Source organism: Prosopis cineraria, unplaced genomic scaffold, assembly GCF_029017545.1.
Source record: "Prosopis cineraria cultivar Desert tree isolate PC_DT_omini unplaced genomic scaffold, ASM2901754v1 PC4, whole genome shotgun sequence".
NCBI lineage: Eukaryota > Viridiplantae > Streptophyta > Magnoliopsida > Fabales > Fabaceae > Prosopis > Prosopis cineraria.
In genome coordinates this window covers 993,530-1,013,784 of record NW_026555335.1, presented here as the reverse complement: position 1 = coordinate 1,013,784, position 20,255 = coordinate 993,530, and the positions used below count along the sequence as shown (strand labels likewise).

The 20,255-nt window shown below is 34.9% G+C and overlaps 1 protein-coding gene across 6 annotated transcripts; it reads left to right on the top strand.

Annotated features, from left to right (window-relative positions):
- Window positions 1–3,920: 3,920 nt before the first annotated feature.
- Window positions 3,921–12,474, top strand: LOC129308580 (uncharacterized). 6 transcript variants are annotated; one of them, XM_054949778.1, is made up of 5 exons: window positions 3,921–4,136; window positions 4,631–5,161; window positions 5,257–5,503; window positions 9,976–11,035; window positions 11,342–12,474. In XM_054949778.1, the coding sequence occupies exons 3-5, from the start codon at window positions 5,366–5,368 to the stop codon at window positions 11,827–11,829; spliced, it is 1,686 nt and encodes a 561-aa protein (XP_054805753.1). In that variant the 5' UTR covers window positions 3,921–4,136; window positions 4,631–5,161; window positions 5,257–5,365; the 3' UTR covers window positions 11,830–12,474. The 6 variants fall into 6 exon arrangements, with proteins under 6 accessions (XP_054805753.1, XP_054805751.1, XP_054805754.1 ...); XM_054949776.1 differs by having other exon boundaries at window positions 4,631–5,503; XM_054949779.1 differs by having other exon boundaries at window positions 4,628–5,503.
- The last annotated feature ends 7,781 nt before the right edge of the window (window positions 12,475–20,255 follow it).

Genomic DNA, 20,255 nt, shown 5'->3' with positions numbered 1-20,255 from the left:
TCATTTGAGCATTTTGTATTTCGATCCGTGGGAACTTTCTATTGTGGGTATGTCTGGCTATTGCTCGCATGATCTCTCCTTAATTGCTACTGGTCGTATTGCATCATTGTTATTGGTTTTCATTCTCCTACAGACAGCACACTTTTGTTCCGATTTTGAGAAGGATTTTTACACAGGCCAAGCCAGGTACACATGGGTTCATGTTTTCTAAGTCCCCTGTTTATTGTCTATGTCTGTCAACGCCATCTCAAATATATAGCCTATATATTTCTCTGTTTTTCTTTTTGGATGGAATTGAAAATACTTTTCATTGACAGCGGGAACTAATCTTTTCAAGGCAACCTCTATTTTCATACCTATATCTAAAAAGTTTAACAAGTGAAATCATTATTCTTGAGACTGAATAATAAGATTAATTTATCTAATTTTGAGCTCCCTCCGTTTTAAAATGTATTTTAAAGTTAGGATGTGCAGATTAAAAAAAGAAATTAGTAAATTAAATTATCGAGTATATGACCAAGTTCACTCCTAATAATTTTTTTTTTAAGATTAAAACCAAAAATATAATGTAAGAGAGAGGAAGCAAAAGATGGGGTGGTGCCACCTGGAAACGTAGCGGCAGCCAGCAGGAGAGGGAGAAGCAAGCAACCCACATGGGCTTTGGCAAATGGCTCCACTCCGTATTTACCCTTTCTACCCCTCCGCCCTCCTTTTTCTTCATTCCCTCCATCCCCACCTTCACCGCTCGCGCGTCCCTTCCACTCCTCTTCCTTCCTCCAATCATATTCTACCCATTCCCGCCAGTAAAATTTTACATATATTTATTCAATTCACATTTACAGCCATTATCTTTTCTTTTCAACCCCGTTAATAAAATTTCTGTCTTCATTTTATTGTGTACAAGTTCAGTCTTCAAATCTCACTTCCAGATCCTTCTTTATTTAGTCAAACATCAAGAATGTTTTATTTTCTTGAACGATCTAGGAGTCGTCTGTGATTGTAGCCTTCATGTGGATGCTAGTACATTGACATCCAGTATATTCAATTTTGATTACCATTGTTATGCTTGGTTGCTAATCATTTTGCCAAGTTTATGGAGGCTTTGTATATAATATGCACTGATAAATGAGTTGTCTTGATGATAACTTTATAGGGAGAGGATATCAATAAAAGACCCTTGAAGTAGTTTAATTTTTTTAAAAGAACTCCAGACAGATTTAATTATTATTAAAATAATAACTTCACTTGTTAAAAGATCCTTTTAAGAATTTAAAGCCTTGTTTAGTACAAAGAACTAAAAAAGTGATATTGAAACTACTATTAAATTCGTTTTCATATTTGGTATAAGATATGAGAAGTTTAACCTTTGTTTCAATTTCATCTAAGTAGGATTGTTTAATATTACCTACATTTGATATTGGGAAATCAATCTTGAATTGATTATTTTCTCTGCGAAATGCCCTCCACCCCCTGCCCCTTATCACAGCCACAACGGAGACAGCAGATGAACAAGGCCTAAGAGTTGCTTGGCATGCTGAAGGAAGTTTGGGTTTAATGTGGAGGAACTCCCAAACTTGCCCCGATGCACCTACACAGCGGTAGACAAATGACCTCTCTCAACTCTCACATCAGTGATTGAAAATAGAGAAGAGGAAGGAGGGAGGGGGTGAGAGTTTTAATTCTCACTCTTTCCTTACAATAAGTTGCTCGAACCAAATTCAAAAATTTCTTGGTGATCGAAGAATGGATATGAGGGAAGGATGAGTTGTTTTCCTGAGATGAACTCAAATTGGTGTGGTTTTCCTGGGTTTCCTTGTGACCAAGTGAAGCACAATGAAAGAAGAATGAGTTTGGGTTCAACATGAAGGAAGGAGATGAGGGTTTTTGAGTTTTTTTTTTTGCAATTTTTGTTTATTTAATCCCAATCTCATTTTTTTAATCCCATGATATATCAAGCATTATTTTAAAATTTATTTTCACTCCTGCTCTTGCTCCCAATTTCAATCCAATTCCCAATCTTTTAATAGTAACTCGTATTAAATGGGATCTAACTTTGTTCGGAAATTCTTAATTAACATTCTCTCGATAAAAACATATAATGTATAATAATGTATTTATTTTGTTTGATATTATTAGTTTATTGTTCATACTTGGCTTGGCCATAGAAAGATTTTTTTTTATCCTATTCAATCCACTATCCAACGTGAATTTACAAAGTTTATTGATTATATTGAAGAGATATAGGAGTACTTGTTTAATTTCCACCTTACTTTATTTGAAACCCTTTAAATAAATCATAGAAACAAAAAAATTGATACTCCTCTAGACCTATTTATGAGGCAAAGAGAGAAAAAAATTTGATCCTATTTATAAGGTATTTATACTTGTCAATTTTCAATACTTCTCTTTATATTTTTGTCCTTATTAAATGCTTTGAATAAAAATACTAATAATAAGATTTGAGAATATTTATTAGGGGCAAATGTGAAAACTTATTAAAATTTAAGACAAAGTTAATGAGGTTTAAATTTTTCTTTAATTATAATAAAACATGTTAATGACTTATAAATAGGTGCTAATGACTTATAAATAGAATTATAGTATGCAATTCCAATCAACAGGGAAGAATTCCACTTCCAAGCACTACGAGGGAAAAAATAAAGCAGCAATAAGGGAGGAAATTAATGATGACAACAAAAAAAAAACGAGAAAAAGAAGGAAATTAGACAAATTGGGACTTTTTAGTGATATATCCTTGGGGGAGGGGGAGCATATTCCACTTTCAACATGACCAAGGAAGAAAAATTTGCATAGAGGTGGCATGACATAATTGCATGAGAATGTTCAATGATATTTACTATTCTCTATTCACTTATCAATTGAAACTAACTAGGTGATATTGAAGATTTTGAATATCTTTTGAGTTGTTTACTTATTATAAGTAAAGTGAACAAAACTAATGAAAAATATTATAAAGAATATTATTGTACATTTTAAATTCAAGATATATAGTGGTTGATAAACAAATACATCTTATTCAACAATTAAACCCACTTTCCTAGAATAGTTGGTAAAAAAAAAAAAAAATTGCTGAAGAGTCCCCACTTAAGATAAATTCCTTATTTAAAACAAAATAAAAGTGTGAACGAAATAGAGAACTAACCACATGGTAAAAGTAATGAATGAAGACGTAATGATGAACATGAAGAGTGACTGAGTAATGTATGGTGATTGATTGTAATTTCATTACTTGATCACACCCTTTCTTTTTATTGCCACTCCTTTGCTTGTTATTTTGACCTTCTAACTGTTCCTATTTTTCCTTACTTTCGTATTGTTTTGAATTTTTTGAATGGGGGCTTTCGGGTGGTTTAAAAAAAAAAAAGCAAACTTTGGGGCTAAAAGAAGTAAAAAATAGCTTAAATATTTTGTTGGGTTTAATTATGGGGAATTTAAAATCTCATTTTACTCCTCAACATTAGATATTTCAATTGTTCCTTAGAGCATAAATTTTGGGGCTAAAGGAGCATGCATTTAGAATTATTATTTATATGTATTTGGATAGCTACACAAAATGGAAAGAGTTCAATTGTGATAGTTATAATGCTTCCTCTTGCTTTGCATGCATATAGAAAACTCTCATGATACTAGATGCATATTAAAATTGCAATGAAGGATTAAGCTTCCTAATCAGCAATGGCAAACAAGTAAGATTTATTTCCAAGTGTACACAATGAAAAATTTGTTTCCAAAGCTGGAATAGGTAAGCAAGCAGAGTGAAGATAGAGGGGAGTGGAGTTGGTCCGGAGCCGAGACCTGATAGACCGGCTTACCCGAATTGCCCCTGCTCAAGTTTTTTCGGATTTTAAGGGATTTTCATGGTTCGCGTGTAACTTCCGAACAAAAACCTATTCAGAAGTGAAAAGAGTCTCTCTCTCTCTCTATCACCCCCCCCCCCTCTCTCTCCCTTGAAAGAAAAGAGAAACACATAGACCCACGCACGAATACAGACTCACATACAAAGAGAGGCCCCAGACAGTCGCAGGAGGAGTGGGGAAGAAAAGAGAACCAAAAACCCAGAATCTAGCTTCAAGAGCAATTAGCTCTAGCGCACCAACACACCAACACAATACAAAGTACTCTTCCACGAGATTTCTCATACCCCTCCTGCATAACATATATATATTCATATTGATATAGATTATATATTACGATTTATTTTTCTCATCTATCCGCGTGAGAGAGATCTTGTATCTCCTGCAATGCTCACCTTGTAGTGGACAAGATAACCCCTCCTCATCAATTCGCTTACACCTTCTTTCTGACAATCCAATCTCGTTTTTCTCCTCGTCCAAGTTTTCATCCTAACGCTTCGAATCAAGTTCCTTTTACCCTTTTAATCGATACCTATTATTACTTGGGTATAACAAAAAAAAAAAGTATTTGATTCTTTTTATTTCCTTCAATCTGGGCACTTTTTCCACTGCTTCTTTTTTTTTAATTGCATTACAAATTAGGGTTTTCTCTCTGGGTCGGTATTACTAAACTTGTGTTAGTGGATTTTCTAGGGTTTTATTGGATGGTAACTGGATAGTCACTGAATTCGAAAATTTCTGTTTGATCATAGCAGAAAACTTTCGGTTTGATCAGTTTACTCTGCATCCGAGCAGAGGAGTGTGCACCGGGCTCATTCTCTGTGGGTTTTGCGTGAAATGGGCATGGGCACCGATCTTCTCAGAGATTTGAAGTGCAGATTTGGATATACACTGATTGAGCATTTCCACTTGGAGATTGCCTAAGTGAGCATGGAAGAAGATTGCGTATATTAATTGACTGATTGTGTTGGCCGGGATCAAGACTTTGAAAAAGAGAAAAAAAAAAGCATAGCAGTTTCGGTATTTTGGCCTTTACCGGGTGATAATTTTGGTATTGGACAACGGAAACAGGAAGGAGCTGATGATTCTTTATTGGCCTCTAAGACTACTGAGAGGATCTGATTGCAGTACACCATTTCCAAATCTCAAGAAACCATTTGGATTGACACAATTTCAGCTTAATACTTTACAATTACCAGGGTCGTGTTTTTGTTAGTCAGGTTGAGTGGTTGCAGTGCATCACATTGATTTTATCAGACATTGGAAATATTCGAAGGGAAGTAAACGTGGGTAGTTTCTATAACTTTGTTTGCTGCGAGTTAGAAGCTCATGGAGGAATACTAAAGTCGGAAATGAATGCATTGACATGGTGCATGGACAGGAGCCTTGTTGCTGGTTCGTTCCCTTACTGGAACAGCACTACTGTGGAATAATTGAAGCGTTCTCAGTTTCGGAAGGATCACACACTAGATATATCAGAATTTGGTGCAATGTCGCGCTGCTTTCCATTTCCACCACCAGGATATGAAAAGAAGGGGAGAACAGATGAAGTGGACCTATTGAAAAAGGTTACTGTACTTTTCTCGTATTTGAGAATGCGTAAATTGGGATACAAAAATGATTTTCTTGTGAGTTATAGGGTTTTTAATGTCCATTGTCAATATTTTAATTGAAACTTAAGTTCTTTTTAATAATATATGCTGTTGCGTCTCAGTTACATCTGAAATTACTTTTGGACAAGTGAAATTTGTGTAGAACCAGTTATACGTTGGTTGATGACGTAGGAAAGTTTAAATGACATCTATCGAAGTCTGTCTGAAAGAAGAAATGGTCTTGTCTTGTAAGATCTTTGTCTGCTGAGTTCGATTAGTGTTTTGGTCTGCTCAGTTCAAGATGATTGAAGACTTATATATCGTCACTTTCCTATTTATTATCGGTTGTGATTATACATTTTTGGTTGATGCTAGGTGGTTAGTGGAATGTGAAAGCAGGTCTGAGTGCGTGTCATATTAATTGATGACTCCATTTTCATTTCATATTTGGAATTTCTATGTGATGCTCAAAAGTTGGACCTTATGATCTGTAGTATGGCTGTAGGAGATATATAAGTTCTTTAAAGGACAAAATTGAGCAAATCTGCCATTGCTGATGAGGGCAGAGGGATAACATGACATTTCAAAGATGACATGCTCGGCTTACTTTATGTATTTGACACTGATTTTATGATTTTCTGATCACTATATTGGCTAGTGCTGAAAATTTATTCCCTTAAGTTAGTCCATCTGTGCTTCCCTGATACTAGTGTTAATGTATTGTTTGTTTTAAAATCATATATCATATTCCACTCCTGGTAGAGGAGAAACATTATAGTGTTAATGTATTGTGTGTAATGCTGTGATTTCATGTAAAGACGTTTTTGGTTTTATAACTTTTAAATGCAGTTGTGTCAAAGCAAAGTGTTTGACATCAGTTTTGTGTCATCATCAGTATTTTTTCATGCTGAAACTTTTCTGGAACCTCTATTCTATTGAGATAATTTGATAATTGACGCTGGTTGCTAGAGAGAGTTAGTGAGTATGTATTTGTTCAGGCTTCTAGCATGAGAATGTTTATGCCAATGTGTATTCGTGTGTGCATGTGCACCATGTACATGTGAAGTTTTGGAGCCTTTTTGGCAAAAGGGTTCTGGCTTCTGAACCATTAATATACCTGCATGCATTTATATTCACGATCTGAATTTATGAGTCATGAACTGAGTCATGAACTTCTTTGGCAATTTATGCTTTTAGATGGAAAAAAGATCTTGCATGGACGGGGCTTGTTTCTTACCGCCAGGAAATATTTTGATATATTCTGATGGAATGAGCAATTGCATGTCAAACTTGACAGCCCTTTAGGTTGGCAAAGTTGTATTTGATTGAAATAATTGTAGTTAGCTAGAAATTTGTAATCAAATTAAAACTGTGGGGAGAAGTAAATTATTTGTCCTATTGGATATGGTAAGTATTCAGTGCTTTCCTTTGTGGACGATATATGCATAAAACTACCCTGTAAGAATAAGGCCTCAGCTGAGGTAATATTTGGTTCAAATAATTTCCAGTTGTGTAAGTAACATCCCAATTAATATTTGATCAAAATGGACAAACTCTTTTTAATGTAAGATAAGCAAGCTTTCAAGCTAAGATCTTTGAAAAGTAACATGGCACAGTTAGATGGATGACAAGCTTCACGAAGCTCTTGAGGAAAATTTTTTTGGGCTGTGGGTTGCTTGCCCTGTGCCCCTAAATGAACGTTCTTATTATAGTTGCTTATTTATTTGTTTAGATGCTATAATTTTTTTTTCTTGTTTTCTATTGGTCATAGGGTAAAGCTTAAATTTCAAATTGTCAGGTGGCTAACCCAGATTTGTCCCTCCCCAGGCTGATTTGAAAATAATAAAAAAAAAAATCTAAATGTTTAATAATATAATAGGACTGAGAGACCTTGTTGGTGAATAATGTCCATATTTTGTGGTTTAGGAGGATACAAAGGAGGTGGTAGTTATGAACTTTCAATATGGTATGATTATTCTGTTCCCATCCATGGTGAAATAACAGCAGTGAGGTTCAAGTACTGTTCTAATTTAGAAATGTTTTGTCTATTATCTGCATAGCTTGAACTGTCCAAGGAAAATGAGCTGCAAATTCCAATCTTAATTATGGTGAAAAAGATCACAATTACTATTGTTATTGTCATCACTTGGGGCATTGAGATGGATGTGCGGCATACATGAAAAGATAAAATCCAAAATGAGTATATACAAGAAAAAGTAAGTGTGGTATCTATTGAGGAAAAAATGGTAGAAAATCATTTAAAATGTGTTGGACATGTACAGAGAAGACCATGGGAAGCACCGATGAAGAGAGTAAAATGGATAATCTTGAGCCTTGTAAAGAGGGGTGGAGGAAAACCAAAGAAAACACTTATGAAAGTTGTTAGATGAGACTTTCTAGTTAACAATATTCCTAAAAGCTTAGTTAATGATACAGCACAATGACATAATGCAATTTATGTAGCTGACTCCACTTAATGCGATAAAGCTTCTTGTTATTGTAATGTTCTTGACTTGATAGTTGATGCTATCTTCATGCTTGCACCCAATTGATTTTGCATGAACAAGAGCGAGAATTTTGAAAACTAAGACCTCTAACCATCTGATTGTATGTTTTTTTTTTTGAGTTTTTTTTTAATCTGTCTAGTGACTGTAAGTAGGTATGAGCCAATATTGATTTTTGGATATCCTGTAGTGTCACTTCTGATTTTTTTCGTTTCTATTTGGGCTACTCATGATCATTTTTGTCCTTTGTTCAGATTTCCTTGCCTTGCTCTCACTTTTGGTACTTTTGGATGAACTTCTCATAATCTATTTTTGTAAATACTGTTAGGTTTTCCTACAATTTTGTTGTTAACTTATCTCACTTCCAGTCATATTTCAAATGGACCTTTATTTTACCTCCATAAAGAATCTGTCATAATTAATTATGCTTTGATCCTATTATGTGTCAAAACCATCTCCCATGTAAGAAGTGGCAGTATGTGATCAGAATCCTACCGAAGTTTGCAAGTATCCTTAATAAAATGAATACGTTGCCTTGATGACCCGATTAGAATTTATTTACATAGTGCTCTTTTGAAGATTCTTGCATTTTGTTTTGGAGAAATAAGTGCATGTCTCCATTGAGTCTGATGTTACTTGTTTGTATAGATAAAATTTGATATTTACCTCTAGTGACATGTTCCTCTCTGAGCTTACATATCGTGTAAAATGTTTAATTGCCAAGTTCATTGTAGTTTGTAATTGAAGATTGTCTAGATTGGATTAGAAGTTCAATAACCAACTGGGGAAATGCAAGCCAACTGATAAATTCAGGTTGATGTATGCTGATATCTTTCTATAAATGCTTAATAGTAAATGACTCGGGAATAAAAAAGTAAGTAATCAAGAGAAGCATGCCTTGGGGGATGGCAAAGTCTTAGCATGGACACAATGTGTGGATAAAAAATGCGGTGGATGGCGAATGGAAAAACTCCATCATGGTCAGTTAGATTGTATGCTGCAGTAAGTTTTAACTTAAGATGTAGATAATATTGCTCATTATCTTCTTGCAAATTATGAAGACTGATCCTATTGGATTTGGAAAGATCCTCAAAAGTGGATGTTGCACTTTAAAATGGAAAGTGCGTAGTAGATAAAAGTGCATAGTAGATAACCTTACTTGCTCAGGCTTGTTATAAAACAGGAGTAACTGGTATATCAAGTATGAATTTGAGAAACTTAATACCCTTGATACATCAAGAATCAACAGTTACCCCCTTGTGGATCATATTTGGAGCTTCTCTTCCCTTACTTAATTGTAACCAAATTCTAAATTAAATGAGAAGTTTTCTTTCTTTTTATCAGATGTCCCCGAAGGGGCAGAAGTTTTCTTTCTTCCTTTCTTTTTTCTTTTCGGATGCATGATAAATATCCCAAGATTTCTGTTTGGCTTTGGTTGCATTTTTAACTGGATAGATGTTTTTATGTTTTTGTTTTTTTTTTAATGGAAACATAGGAGACATTGTGGTCTGCGGATCTCATCTATTAGAGTAGTATTAAGCAGTGAGTTTGCTGTTTGTTTTCTGCCTTGATTTGTCTTGTGAACATGAGTATACTTTTCTCGGTTGAGAAGATTTTGGGACTTCAGAAGATGGAGCTTCCCTGTTTATTTGTGGGTCATAATGGGCTATGCAAAAGACTTTTATTTGCAGGAGTCTGTTTATTATGATATAGAAGACAGGTGGATTTCACTTATCCAACAGGTTACATGTAAAGAATAATAATTAACATTATGTTATGGTTGTTGGTATCTAGTGTTAGAAGGTAACTAGGATCACTCTGATATTTTTCTCTTCAATCCAACAGCAGACTGCTTAAGCATGCTTGTCTGTGTGTGTTATCCCAGTGAAAATGATTTCTGCTGTAATTTTTGCTGTGGTGCAGTGAAGTGGTCGTATATTCATTTAACTGTGTCCTCACTTGATAATTATTCTTGATATTTGTTTTCCATCTGATGATTTGCAGGAAAAGCAAAGAGAAAAGAAGCATAAAAAAGAGAAGAGGGAAAGTAAGGAAAGAAGAGAGAAAGAAGGAAAGGATGGAAAGCATAAAGATAAGAAAGATAAAAAAGAAAAACACAGGGATAAAAAGAAAGACAGAGACAAGGAAAAGGATGAGGATAAAAATAAAAAAAATACCGCTGATGAGAATGGATTCCCAGGACAAACAGAAGGTCCCGATTCAGGTAAACTCATTCAAAAGGAAATTAAGCAAAAGGATAGGAAGGGTATCTTGTTGGAGGAGAAACTTCCCAAACACTTTGCTGGTAACAATGGAGAGAAGGCTAGAGAGAAAAATAATCACCTGGCAGAGGAGAATAAAGATTCAAAATTCCTTCAGGAGTTGGGGAGGAGGATTAAGGAGGATGATGGTGGAGCCGTCAACCAGTCAGGTCAGGAGTTGGGCAGGAGAATCAAGGAGGAGGATGGAAGGGCTGGTAATCAGTTGGTTCAGAAGTATACCTTTGCAAGCCAAAAGAAGGATGAGGGGACTACTAGGCCAGTGGCTGAGGATAGTGGTTCCTGGCTTGATGGCAAGGAAAAGATCAAGGATAAGAGTATTGATGTCAAGAAGATCGATGGGCAAGGGGTCCGGGCTGAGGCCCGACCAATTGAAAATGCAACAGACCAGAATCATGCTGGAAATTTTCATTCCAGAGTTGGTGGAACGCCCAGATATTTGGAGAAGAACTTCAACAGAGCAGTGGAAGCTACTGTGGAAACAAGAGAGACAAGTAAGGAAAAGAAAGACAATAAATCAGGAGACAAAAGGAAAGATAGGGAGAAGGAGAAAAAGGGGCATGGGAAGGACAAAGACAGGGATAAAGAGAAAAAAAAGGAAGAGAAAGTGAAGGAGCAAACTGAACAGAAGAACACAGAGCAAAATAAGTTTAAAATGAGCACCAAAGGTGGCCCCATGAGTATAAATTCTTTCCCACAGATTACCAAGAACAGCCACGACAATGCTGTTAGTGGGGAAAACCTCAAGAAACGAAAGGACACAGAATCAAATGGAATCCTTCACGGTGAGTGCTTTTGATGACAAATTATGCCCTCGTTTGTCCTCAACGAACCCTTTTTAAGTTGTATGTGAAGTCAAATAGAGCATTTAGATTGGTGTTTGAGTAGTATTTTGTTGACCTGAATATCAGATGCTGCATCCTTCAACGTAATGTTGGGTTTCCCATGATTAATATATGCATATATATTTAAACTCTTGTTTTCAATAACGTGGGTGAATTCTTTTTTCTTGCTTGTGCAGTCTCTTTCTGATTTGCTATTGGCTCACAAGTTTATCTTTAACCCGTTTTTATTTTTACTTTTTTTAACAGCCAGTGATAATTGGTCGGGTAAGGTTCCTAGGCCATCCTCTTCCCCTCATCCATTCACTGAGAATGGAAGGACAGTGAAACCTTGTCAAAGTTCCATCCCACATGCCTCCGATGGTCTAGTAGCAGCTACCAATTTTAAGGTCGAAAACAAGAAACACAAGAAAAATGGCATCATTGGAGCTCAGCCATTTGCAGATTTCCGAAACAAGCCTATCAGTGCTACTGTGCCAGCTGATCCTGTAATTGAAGAAACTTCTACAAAACCGCCCCATCCAGATTCAAAGTACCTAAGCCGGGTATATTCAGTACCGAAAATGGATGAGCAGCCTGATTTTGATGATCAAGATTGGCTGTTTGGCAGCCACAGTCTACAAGAGAAAAAGCCAATGTCAGAGTCTTCAAAGGTCGGGGGAACAGCTCAGGTATGGGCAGAAGCTCTGCATATAGAGCCCGATGTTTATGCTCTGCCATATGTCGTTCCATACTGATTAATTTTTGAGGTGCAAGTGGTACGACAATTATATCTGCAAAAGGAGTCCTCCATTAGCTTAACCGACATGGCAGAACAGCAGCATCTGTGTCTAGAAATGGATTCGGAGATTCTCGATGCATTCTTTTGTTACTTCACTCTGGCAGCAAGTAATGATTGATTTGTGTGCTTTGTGGTCTTAAATCTGTTTGGATGGAAACTTTTGACATGGTCTTGATCTTATACTGAATCCAAAGGGACTTCTGTCATGAATGGTTGCTTGCCCTGGCGCACTGCCTGCAGGCCAAGATCTGTGAGTGCCGCTTGCTTCACACATCGTAGTACAGAAATGACTTAACAAAGGCAGCTGCAGGTTGCAGAGAGGGGAGGCTTGAGACCTTGTGCTGCTTTGTTTTCTATTTTTGGTTGGAACTGAGAAGCTCTTTCTAATAGAAATTGAGAATGTAAGAAACATGCTAGATGTGGCCTCTGCAACACCACCGCAATTTTGATTTGTAACATAGAACCCCTATCTACAAAAATATGTACGAGAGAAAGAAAAGTAGTAGTCTCATTCTTTTTTCAGTTTCCTGTAAATTCTGTTAGTTCCCATCATTTTGCTTGAATCCATTTTGTTAAATAAGTGAGGTTGAAAAAAGAGAAAGTGCTCGTGTCTTTTCCGCCTGGCAAGTCGTAGTAAGTTTGATGTCGTTGTTGAGTCAATATAACTGTTTTTAACATTATTTTTCATTAGCTATTTTCTTGACACAAGAAAAGTTTAGGAGGGTTGGCTGGGCGAGTGCATACTTTCAATTTCAAATAATACTTTTGGTTGAAAAAAAAATATTTATAAAAATACTTACCTATTGCCTACCAATAAGTTTTGTGACCATTTGAAATATTATTATTTTTTTTATATAAAAGAAAGTTTAGGTGAGTTCAATTTTGAGAGTTTGTCAGGACATGTATTTGCTATTCAGGTTTAAAAAATATTTATAAAGATACTTATAAATTATTAAAATATTTTCACAAGCCAAGCTATATGTGCACATGGGCCCATATTTTCTAGATCCCTTGTTTCATTACCGCAAATGTTTTATTTTTTTAAAGTGGGAATGAAAATATCCTTTGCGAATATGATAAATAAAAGGCAGTCTATATTTTTTTATATCTATATATAATATAAAAAATTTAATAGTTGAAATTATTATTCATGAAACATGAATAATAATATTCATTTATCCCATTCCCTGCAATGAAAGTGACCTTGGTTAATTATAGATTTGAACTCCAAACAACTTACCAAAATCATCGGATCATAAATAAATCTATATCCCAAATCTGAAAAAATTCATTATTGAGATTTGAATTTTGACTGCTAAAAATGATAATGATTTTTAATATAAAAATTAAATTATATTTAATCCTATCTAAATATCATGTTTTTATTGGGTACACCACAAATGACGTGGTACATCCAGTCTACCTAAGTATTTTTCTCCATGGAAGGTGATCACTGTACCAATTCTAGTGATGAAAAGCAGTAGATCACCTTGGCGTTTCCCAAAACAATGCACATAATGTTGGGGCTCTTCTTGGCACAATGGATCCCTTCTAGTGCCTGATTTGCAGTGTGTTAGAATTGCACTAATTAGAAGCGTTGGATTCAACTGATGGCTAAAAAACAAGTGTGTTTATATTATACTTAGGGCCCATTTGGATTTCGATTGTACATAATTGATTGTGAAAAAAATTGATTAATATGATTAATTTTGATTATAATCAATGCGATCTATTTAGATATTATTTTTCTAAAATTAATTTTGATAGAATTAAAGATATTTGGATGATTCAATCAAATAAATTTTAGATGTGATATTAATAAAGATTCATATGATATTATTAATTTTGCTATGATTTATTTAACAAATAAAAAAACACACACACACACACAGACTATATATTAAAATTTAAATTACATTACATTAAAATGTAATACTAGTAGTTTAACATAAGTTATTAATATTATAATATAATTCAAATCAATTTAATGTAGATAGAGCTGGAGTTTAAGTAACAGCCCAAATAGGTTCAATTCTTTAAAAAGCCTTAATGTCTAAGCCCTGAGGGCTTCGAGCTGGCCAGAATACCTGCATAATAAATCCTCCCTTTTTTACACAATTTCAATGCTTTTTTCACCTAATTGCGTCAAAACAATGATAAAATCTCTCGCCCATCCTTATCATTAAGTTTTCTAAACCTTAATTTTTCTTCTTTGTCCATCATCATTAATCCAATATTGTGATACTTAGCAAGTTGCAAAGAATTCTTAGCTTTTTATGCTAGATGAGACTTGTTATCAACCCCATATTTTGTTAAGTCTTTATTATAATCATTACATTTTGCCTTTATTTTTCCATCAACTATAATTCTCAACTATAATTGTAACATCCCAATTTAAATTTTAATAGTTAATTTGGGTTAATAAAAATTTTAAAAAATATTTAGAGGTAAATAAATTAGTAGAAAATGATCATTAAATCTAACTTAGGATATAATTCTAAATTAATTTTTTTAAAAAAATTATTTAAAAAAATTATTATTAATTAATTAATTAAAAAATATTATTAAATTATTATTATAAAAAAAAAGGTAGGCAAAAAAAAAAAAAAGAAGAGAAGAAGAAAAAGAGAATTGCTTTCGGCCGCCGCATCAATAGTAATATAAAATAATAAAAAAAAGGAAGAGAGAGAAAAGAAGAAATAATAATAAAAAAAAGATGTGGGACCCACTGAATTTTTATAAAAACTCACCTGTTTCCTTTCATTTCTTCAATTCTTTTCCTGCGCGCTAGCTGAGGCGGAGAGAAGAGAGTCGCCGGTGCGAAATATTTAAATTTTTAAGGTAAGAGTTTTTAATAGGATATTTAGAGTGTGATTTTAAGTTTTTCAAGACTAAGTAAGTGTTCTAAAAATTTTTCTTAGTCATCCTTCTTCTTTAGTTTCTGAGTTTGTAGTGATAGAAAATTTAAGATATGGAAGAGGGATGAATTTATGTTGAATAAATATGGTTTTTGAGGTTGTCAGTAGTATAATAAATGTTTTAGAGTATAAATTTGTTGATGATCTTTGAATTTGTGGCTTATGGATCAAATTCTAAACTAGATCTGAAAATATATGTTGATTTATTGAGGTTTAGATGATTATTTGGGATGAGAAATGAATTATTATGGTTATAGGATTATGATTCTAAGCTAGAGACTTAATTTTTAATTTTTGGGTATTTTAGGTACGAATTTATGAAATAAAAAGAAAATTTTGATAATAGAAATTAGTTTAGAAGTTGATTTTTAGATTATTAATGTTTATTGATAATTAAAAGAGGAGTTAAAAATTTTACTCAATAGTATTAACTATAGATTTGTATTAAGATTGAGATTAGGAATTATGTTATATTTTTAATTCTATTATTAGAATTAATTTATTAGTTTCAAAAATTGAAACTAATATTTATAAATAATATGTTATTTGTAGATTGTATTACTGGTGAAGATTGTGGTGAGAGAGAAATTTTAAGGAATAATTTATTGAAAAAGCTACAAGGTAACTATGCTTTTAATTTGTGATTAGTGTTACTTCATGTTAATTGGGTGATTATTGAGAAAATTATGAATTTTGTAATATTGTATAATTGTGTAATATTATTATGAATTTGTTTCATTATTGTGGGAGGTGTTGGGAGACTTGCTATTGTTGTTGTATTTATGTGCCACGTGGTACACCCCTATTGGAGCTCAATAAGTGGCTTGTAAGGGCTCGGGCTAATCTACCTTTAGCCAGGTAATTTAGCACCTAGTGAGGACTACGGCTCGAGGTTAATGGAGGGATATAAGGATAGTTGTTTTTGTATATTGTATTATTTCTTATATTTGTTGAAATTATATTATTTTTAATTCTCACTTAGTAAGCACACACTTAACTGTTTGTATACACTATCATAAATTGGCTTTGGTTATTGGGACTTTTGAGTCTCATTATGTGGTTAACAATTTTCAGGAGAAGAGCCACGAGTGACACGTGGAGGAGTCGCAGAGGCTTAGTGGTATAGATCCACTGTCTTTTTTGGGTATTTAATTTATGATTTATAATGTGTTATATTACCAATATTAGGGCTTTTTGTTTATTGTCAATTATATGAATATATAAATGTAATCATGCCTTTCAAACTATTTCTATTTTTGGTATAATTTGGATGACTGTAATTTTAATATTTAGTTTACTTTGGATTGGTTAAAATGGCATGATTATAAGGCTAAATAACTGGCTTGTGTTGAAAATTGACTAAATTGCTTATTTTACTTGTTGGGAGTATAAGGATGGACAAATGTGATTTAGTTTACTTGTTGAGAGTATAAGGATGGACAAATATGATTTAGCCTAATGGCATGTGGGAGGTAAAAATTTATCTGAAATGTTATAGTGTATGAGTTGAAGCCAATTATAAAATATTTTATATTGAAATTATTGATATAAAAATGTGTTGGGTGGTTGTAACCCAACTATGGTTGAGTTAAATTATTTAAAAAAAATTTTTTGTGTGTGTTACAAATTTTGGTATCAGAGCTACATATTTCAAATTCTTATAAATTATGAAATTGTTATACATTAACATAGTTTATTGACAATATACATTATTAAATCATAATACTTCTCTATTATTTTTCTTGTCTTGAGATTAGTGTTAACTTAATTATGTGACTTCCATCCTTTAGGAGGGGAGAGATGGTGTCCAAAACTAGGAGATGTGACGAAATTGTCGGTGATTCTATAGAGCCAATAGGAAATGACATACTTTCATTGCCACAACCGTAGCCCACACAGCAACAAATGGGGCAGGGCGAGCCCATACAGTCACAACTAAGGCAGAATGAGCCAACCATGAGGCAAATGATGGATCTACTATATAATCTTAGTGACCGCATGAAGAGACAATAAGAAGAGTTAGCTGTTTTAAGACAATATAAGGAGAATTCCAACTAAGAGGGAAATGGCCAACAAGAAGGAAGCCATACCAAGGTATTTAATGCGAGCCAATCTGCTGATGAAGGCTCACCTTCCTATTCTCACCATGAGACTAGTTCAAAGAATATAAATCTCTACTCTGAGCAACAGACATCCACAATCACAAAGATTTGGAGTACTTTTCGTAAGTTTAATCCTCCTACTTTTGATGGAAATCTTAAGCCGGCGGTGGTTGAAGAATGGATAGATCAATTGGAGAGTATTTTTCGTATGGTTGTGTGCACTTTTAATCAAAAGGTGCAGCTGGCAATATTCCTACTACAGAAGAGTGCTAAGAAATGGTGGGAAATATCAGGACCGAAGGATAATTCCTCTCTTACTTGGGAAGATTTTAAAGCCATATTGTTCGAGAATTATTTTCCTACTGCATTGAGAGCAGAAAAGGAGGCTGAGTTTCATGCATTTCGTCAGGGTGATCTAGATGAGGATGAATTTATTGAACAATTCTCAAAATTATCTAAATACTCCACTTACCTCCAAAAACATGAAGATACGGAGTAGATGGCTGAACGATTACTAGAGAAGGCGAGGCCTGATCTAAGGGAACAGTTAGCCCCTTTTGAGATCAAGACATTCAGTGAGATGTGCAATAAGCTTCGAATAGTTTCTCGGAGGAAGAGAGAGGCTAGATTAGAAGCTGATAGAGAGAGGAGGAAAGAACCTTATAGGAAGCCCCCTATCCATACCAGACCTATTGGTGAAGTAGAGAAGAGGAGCAGTCAAATCTTTGGAGGCTTTAAAAATAAGAAGAAGAAGGGCTACTATCATAAGGGCCAGAGCTACAGAGGGAATCAGAGTGGGAGTCAAGGGTCCTATAGGAGCCCAGCTACCTTTAATCCTACTTCTGGTGCTGCTAGTAATCAAGCATGCAGTAAGTGTGGGAAGTTTTATTCTGGTGATTGTTGGGTTTGTTACATCTGTCAGAAACCTGGTCATATTGCTCGATTTTGCTATCAGAACCAAAATAGGGGTAATGATCAGAGACCTACAGTGCCAGCACGAGTGTATGCCTTCTCTGGGCCGGAGGCTACTAATAACCCTAATGCTATCCGAGGTATAATCCGAATCCTTGATAATGATGTTTGTGCTTTGTTTGATTCGGGTGCTACACACTCTTTTGTATCTGATAAATGTATGAAAAGATGTAAATTGCCTATGTGTACCTTACCTTTTAATGTGAAGATTTCTACTCCTGCTGGTTTGACTGTAAGGACTGCTAAGACATGTCAAAATGTAGAGGTTGAGTATGAGGGTCGAAAGACCACCATAGACCTCATTTGTTTGTCTTTGTCTAGGATTGATGTTATTATGGGGATGGATTGGTTGTCTATAAATGGAGCTGTACTTGATTGTCAAAAAAAGAGTATGTCACTCTCAGCTCTTACTGTAACCCTTGTAGAGTCCTAAAGTCCTATGTTGTTGTCTGCAGCTCAAGTAAAACAGTGTATAAGAAAGGGCTGTCAAGCTTTTATGATTTTCTTCTCAATCAAGGTAGAGATTGAAGAAGGTGTAGATCAGATTCTAGTAGTGAGAGAATTCCCTGACGTCTTTCCTACTGAAGTGATCGGTTTGCCTCCAGAATGAGAGATTGAATTCTCGATTGAACTCGTACCTGGTACGGGGCCTATTTCTAAGGCACCCTATAGGATGTCTCCATCGAAGTTAGTTGAGTTGAAGAGACAAATTGAAGAGTTGTTAGAGAAGGGGTTTATCAGACCGAGTGTATCACCATGGGGGTCACCGGTACTGCTTGTGAAAAAGAAAGATGGAAGCCTTAGATTGTGTATTAATTATAGACAATCGAATAAGGTAACCATCAAGAACAAGTACCCCTTACCTCGAATTGATGATTTGTTAGACCAATTAGTCAATTCAGTGGTGTTTTCTAAGATTAATCTAAGATCAAGGTATCATCAATTGAGGGTTAGAGCAGAGGATATCCCTAAAACTGCTTTTAGGACTAGATATGGGCACTATAAGTTCCTGGTAATGCCGTTTGGGTTAACAAATGCCCCAGCTGTCTTCATAGATTATATGAATCGAATCTTCAGGCCTTATCTCGATGAATTTATTGTAGTCTTTATTGATGACATACTTATTTATTCTCGGGATGAGGTAGACCATGCTAGACATCTTAAAATTATTTTAGAGATATTAAGAGAGCACAAGCTCTATGCCAAGTTGAGCAAATGTGATTTTTGGCTTAAAGAAGTTAAGTTCTTAGGCCATGTTATTTCAGAAGAAGGGGTAGCGGTGGATCCCAATAAGATAAATGCAATAATGAAATAGGAACAACCTCGAAGTGTGACAGAGATTAGGAGTTTCCTGGGTCTTGCAAGCTACTATCGTCATTTTATTAAGGGTTTTTCACAAATTGCAATGCCTTTGACTAAGTTGACCAGGAAAGATGCTCCATTTATTTGGACGAACGAGTGTGAAGTTACCTTCCAGGAGCTAAAAAAAAAGTTGACCACCACACCGGTGCTCACCTTACCTGTTCCAACTACTCCTTATACCTTGTATACTGATACTTCTAAGAAAGGTTTAGGTTATGTATTGATGCAGGAGGATTGAGTAGTGGCTTATGCCTCTCGACAGTTGAGACCTCATGAGAAAAATTACCCTACTCATGACTTGGAGTTTGCTGCTGTGGTATTTGCCTTAAAGATTTGGAGGCATTATCTTTATGGTTCTTCTTTTAAGGTCTTCAGTGATCATAAAAGTTTAAAATATTTGTTTGATCAAAAGGAGCTTAACGTGAGATAGCGCAGATGGATTGAGTTTTTGAAGGATTATGACTTTGAGTTGAAGTATCATCCAGGGAAAGCTAATGTAGTCGCCGACGCTCTGAGCAGGAAGCTTGTACATACTGCTCACATGATGGTCAGAGAACATGAATTATGGAGTAGTTTCCATGCAGTAAATGTAGAAGTAGTTGAGAATCGTTTGGCTGCTCTACACATTACTGAATTTGAGAATAATTTTTGGGAAGAAATCAGAATTGCACAACAGAAGGATGATCATTTGAATAAGATTAGGGTAGAGATTGAGGCTGGAAAGGCTGAACATTTTGATGTGACCAATGATGATGTCGTGAGATATAAAGGTAGAGTGTGTGTGCCTAATGATGCTCGATTGAAAAATATCTTACTTGAGGAGGCTCATCAGAGTAAATATACCATTCACCCAGGAGCAACTAAGATGTATCATGACTTAAGACGTGGTTGGTAGTGGCCAAGGATGAAGAGAGATGTAACTGAACATGTAACTCGTTGTTTGACTTGCCAGAAAGTCAAAATTAAGCATTAGAAACTAGCCGGAATGCTACAGTCTCTTGATATTCTAGAGTGGAAATAGGACAGCA

Excerpts from the sequence above, each read along its gene's own strand:
- LOC129308580 (XM_054949778.1), top strand. The coding sequence starts at position 5,366 with ATGTCGCGCTGCTTTCCATTTCCACCACCAGGATATGAAAAGAAGGGG. Across the intron at positions 5,504-9,975 it reads GATACAAAAATGATTTTCTT|GAAAAGCAAAGAGAAAAGAA; the intron begins GTGAGTTATAGG and ends GATGATTTGCAG. Across the intron at positions 11,036-11,341 it reads ATCAAATGGAATCCTTCACG|CCAGTGATAATTGGTCGGGT; the intron begins GTGAGTGCTTTT and ends TTTTTTTAACAG.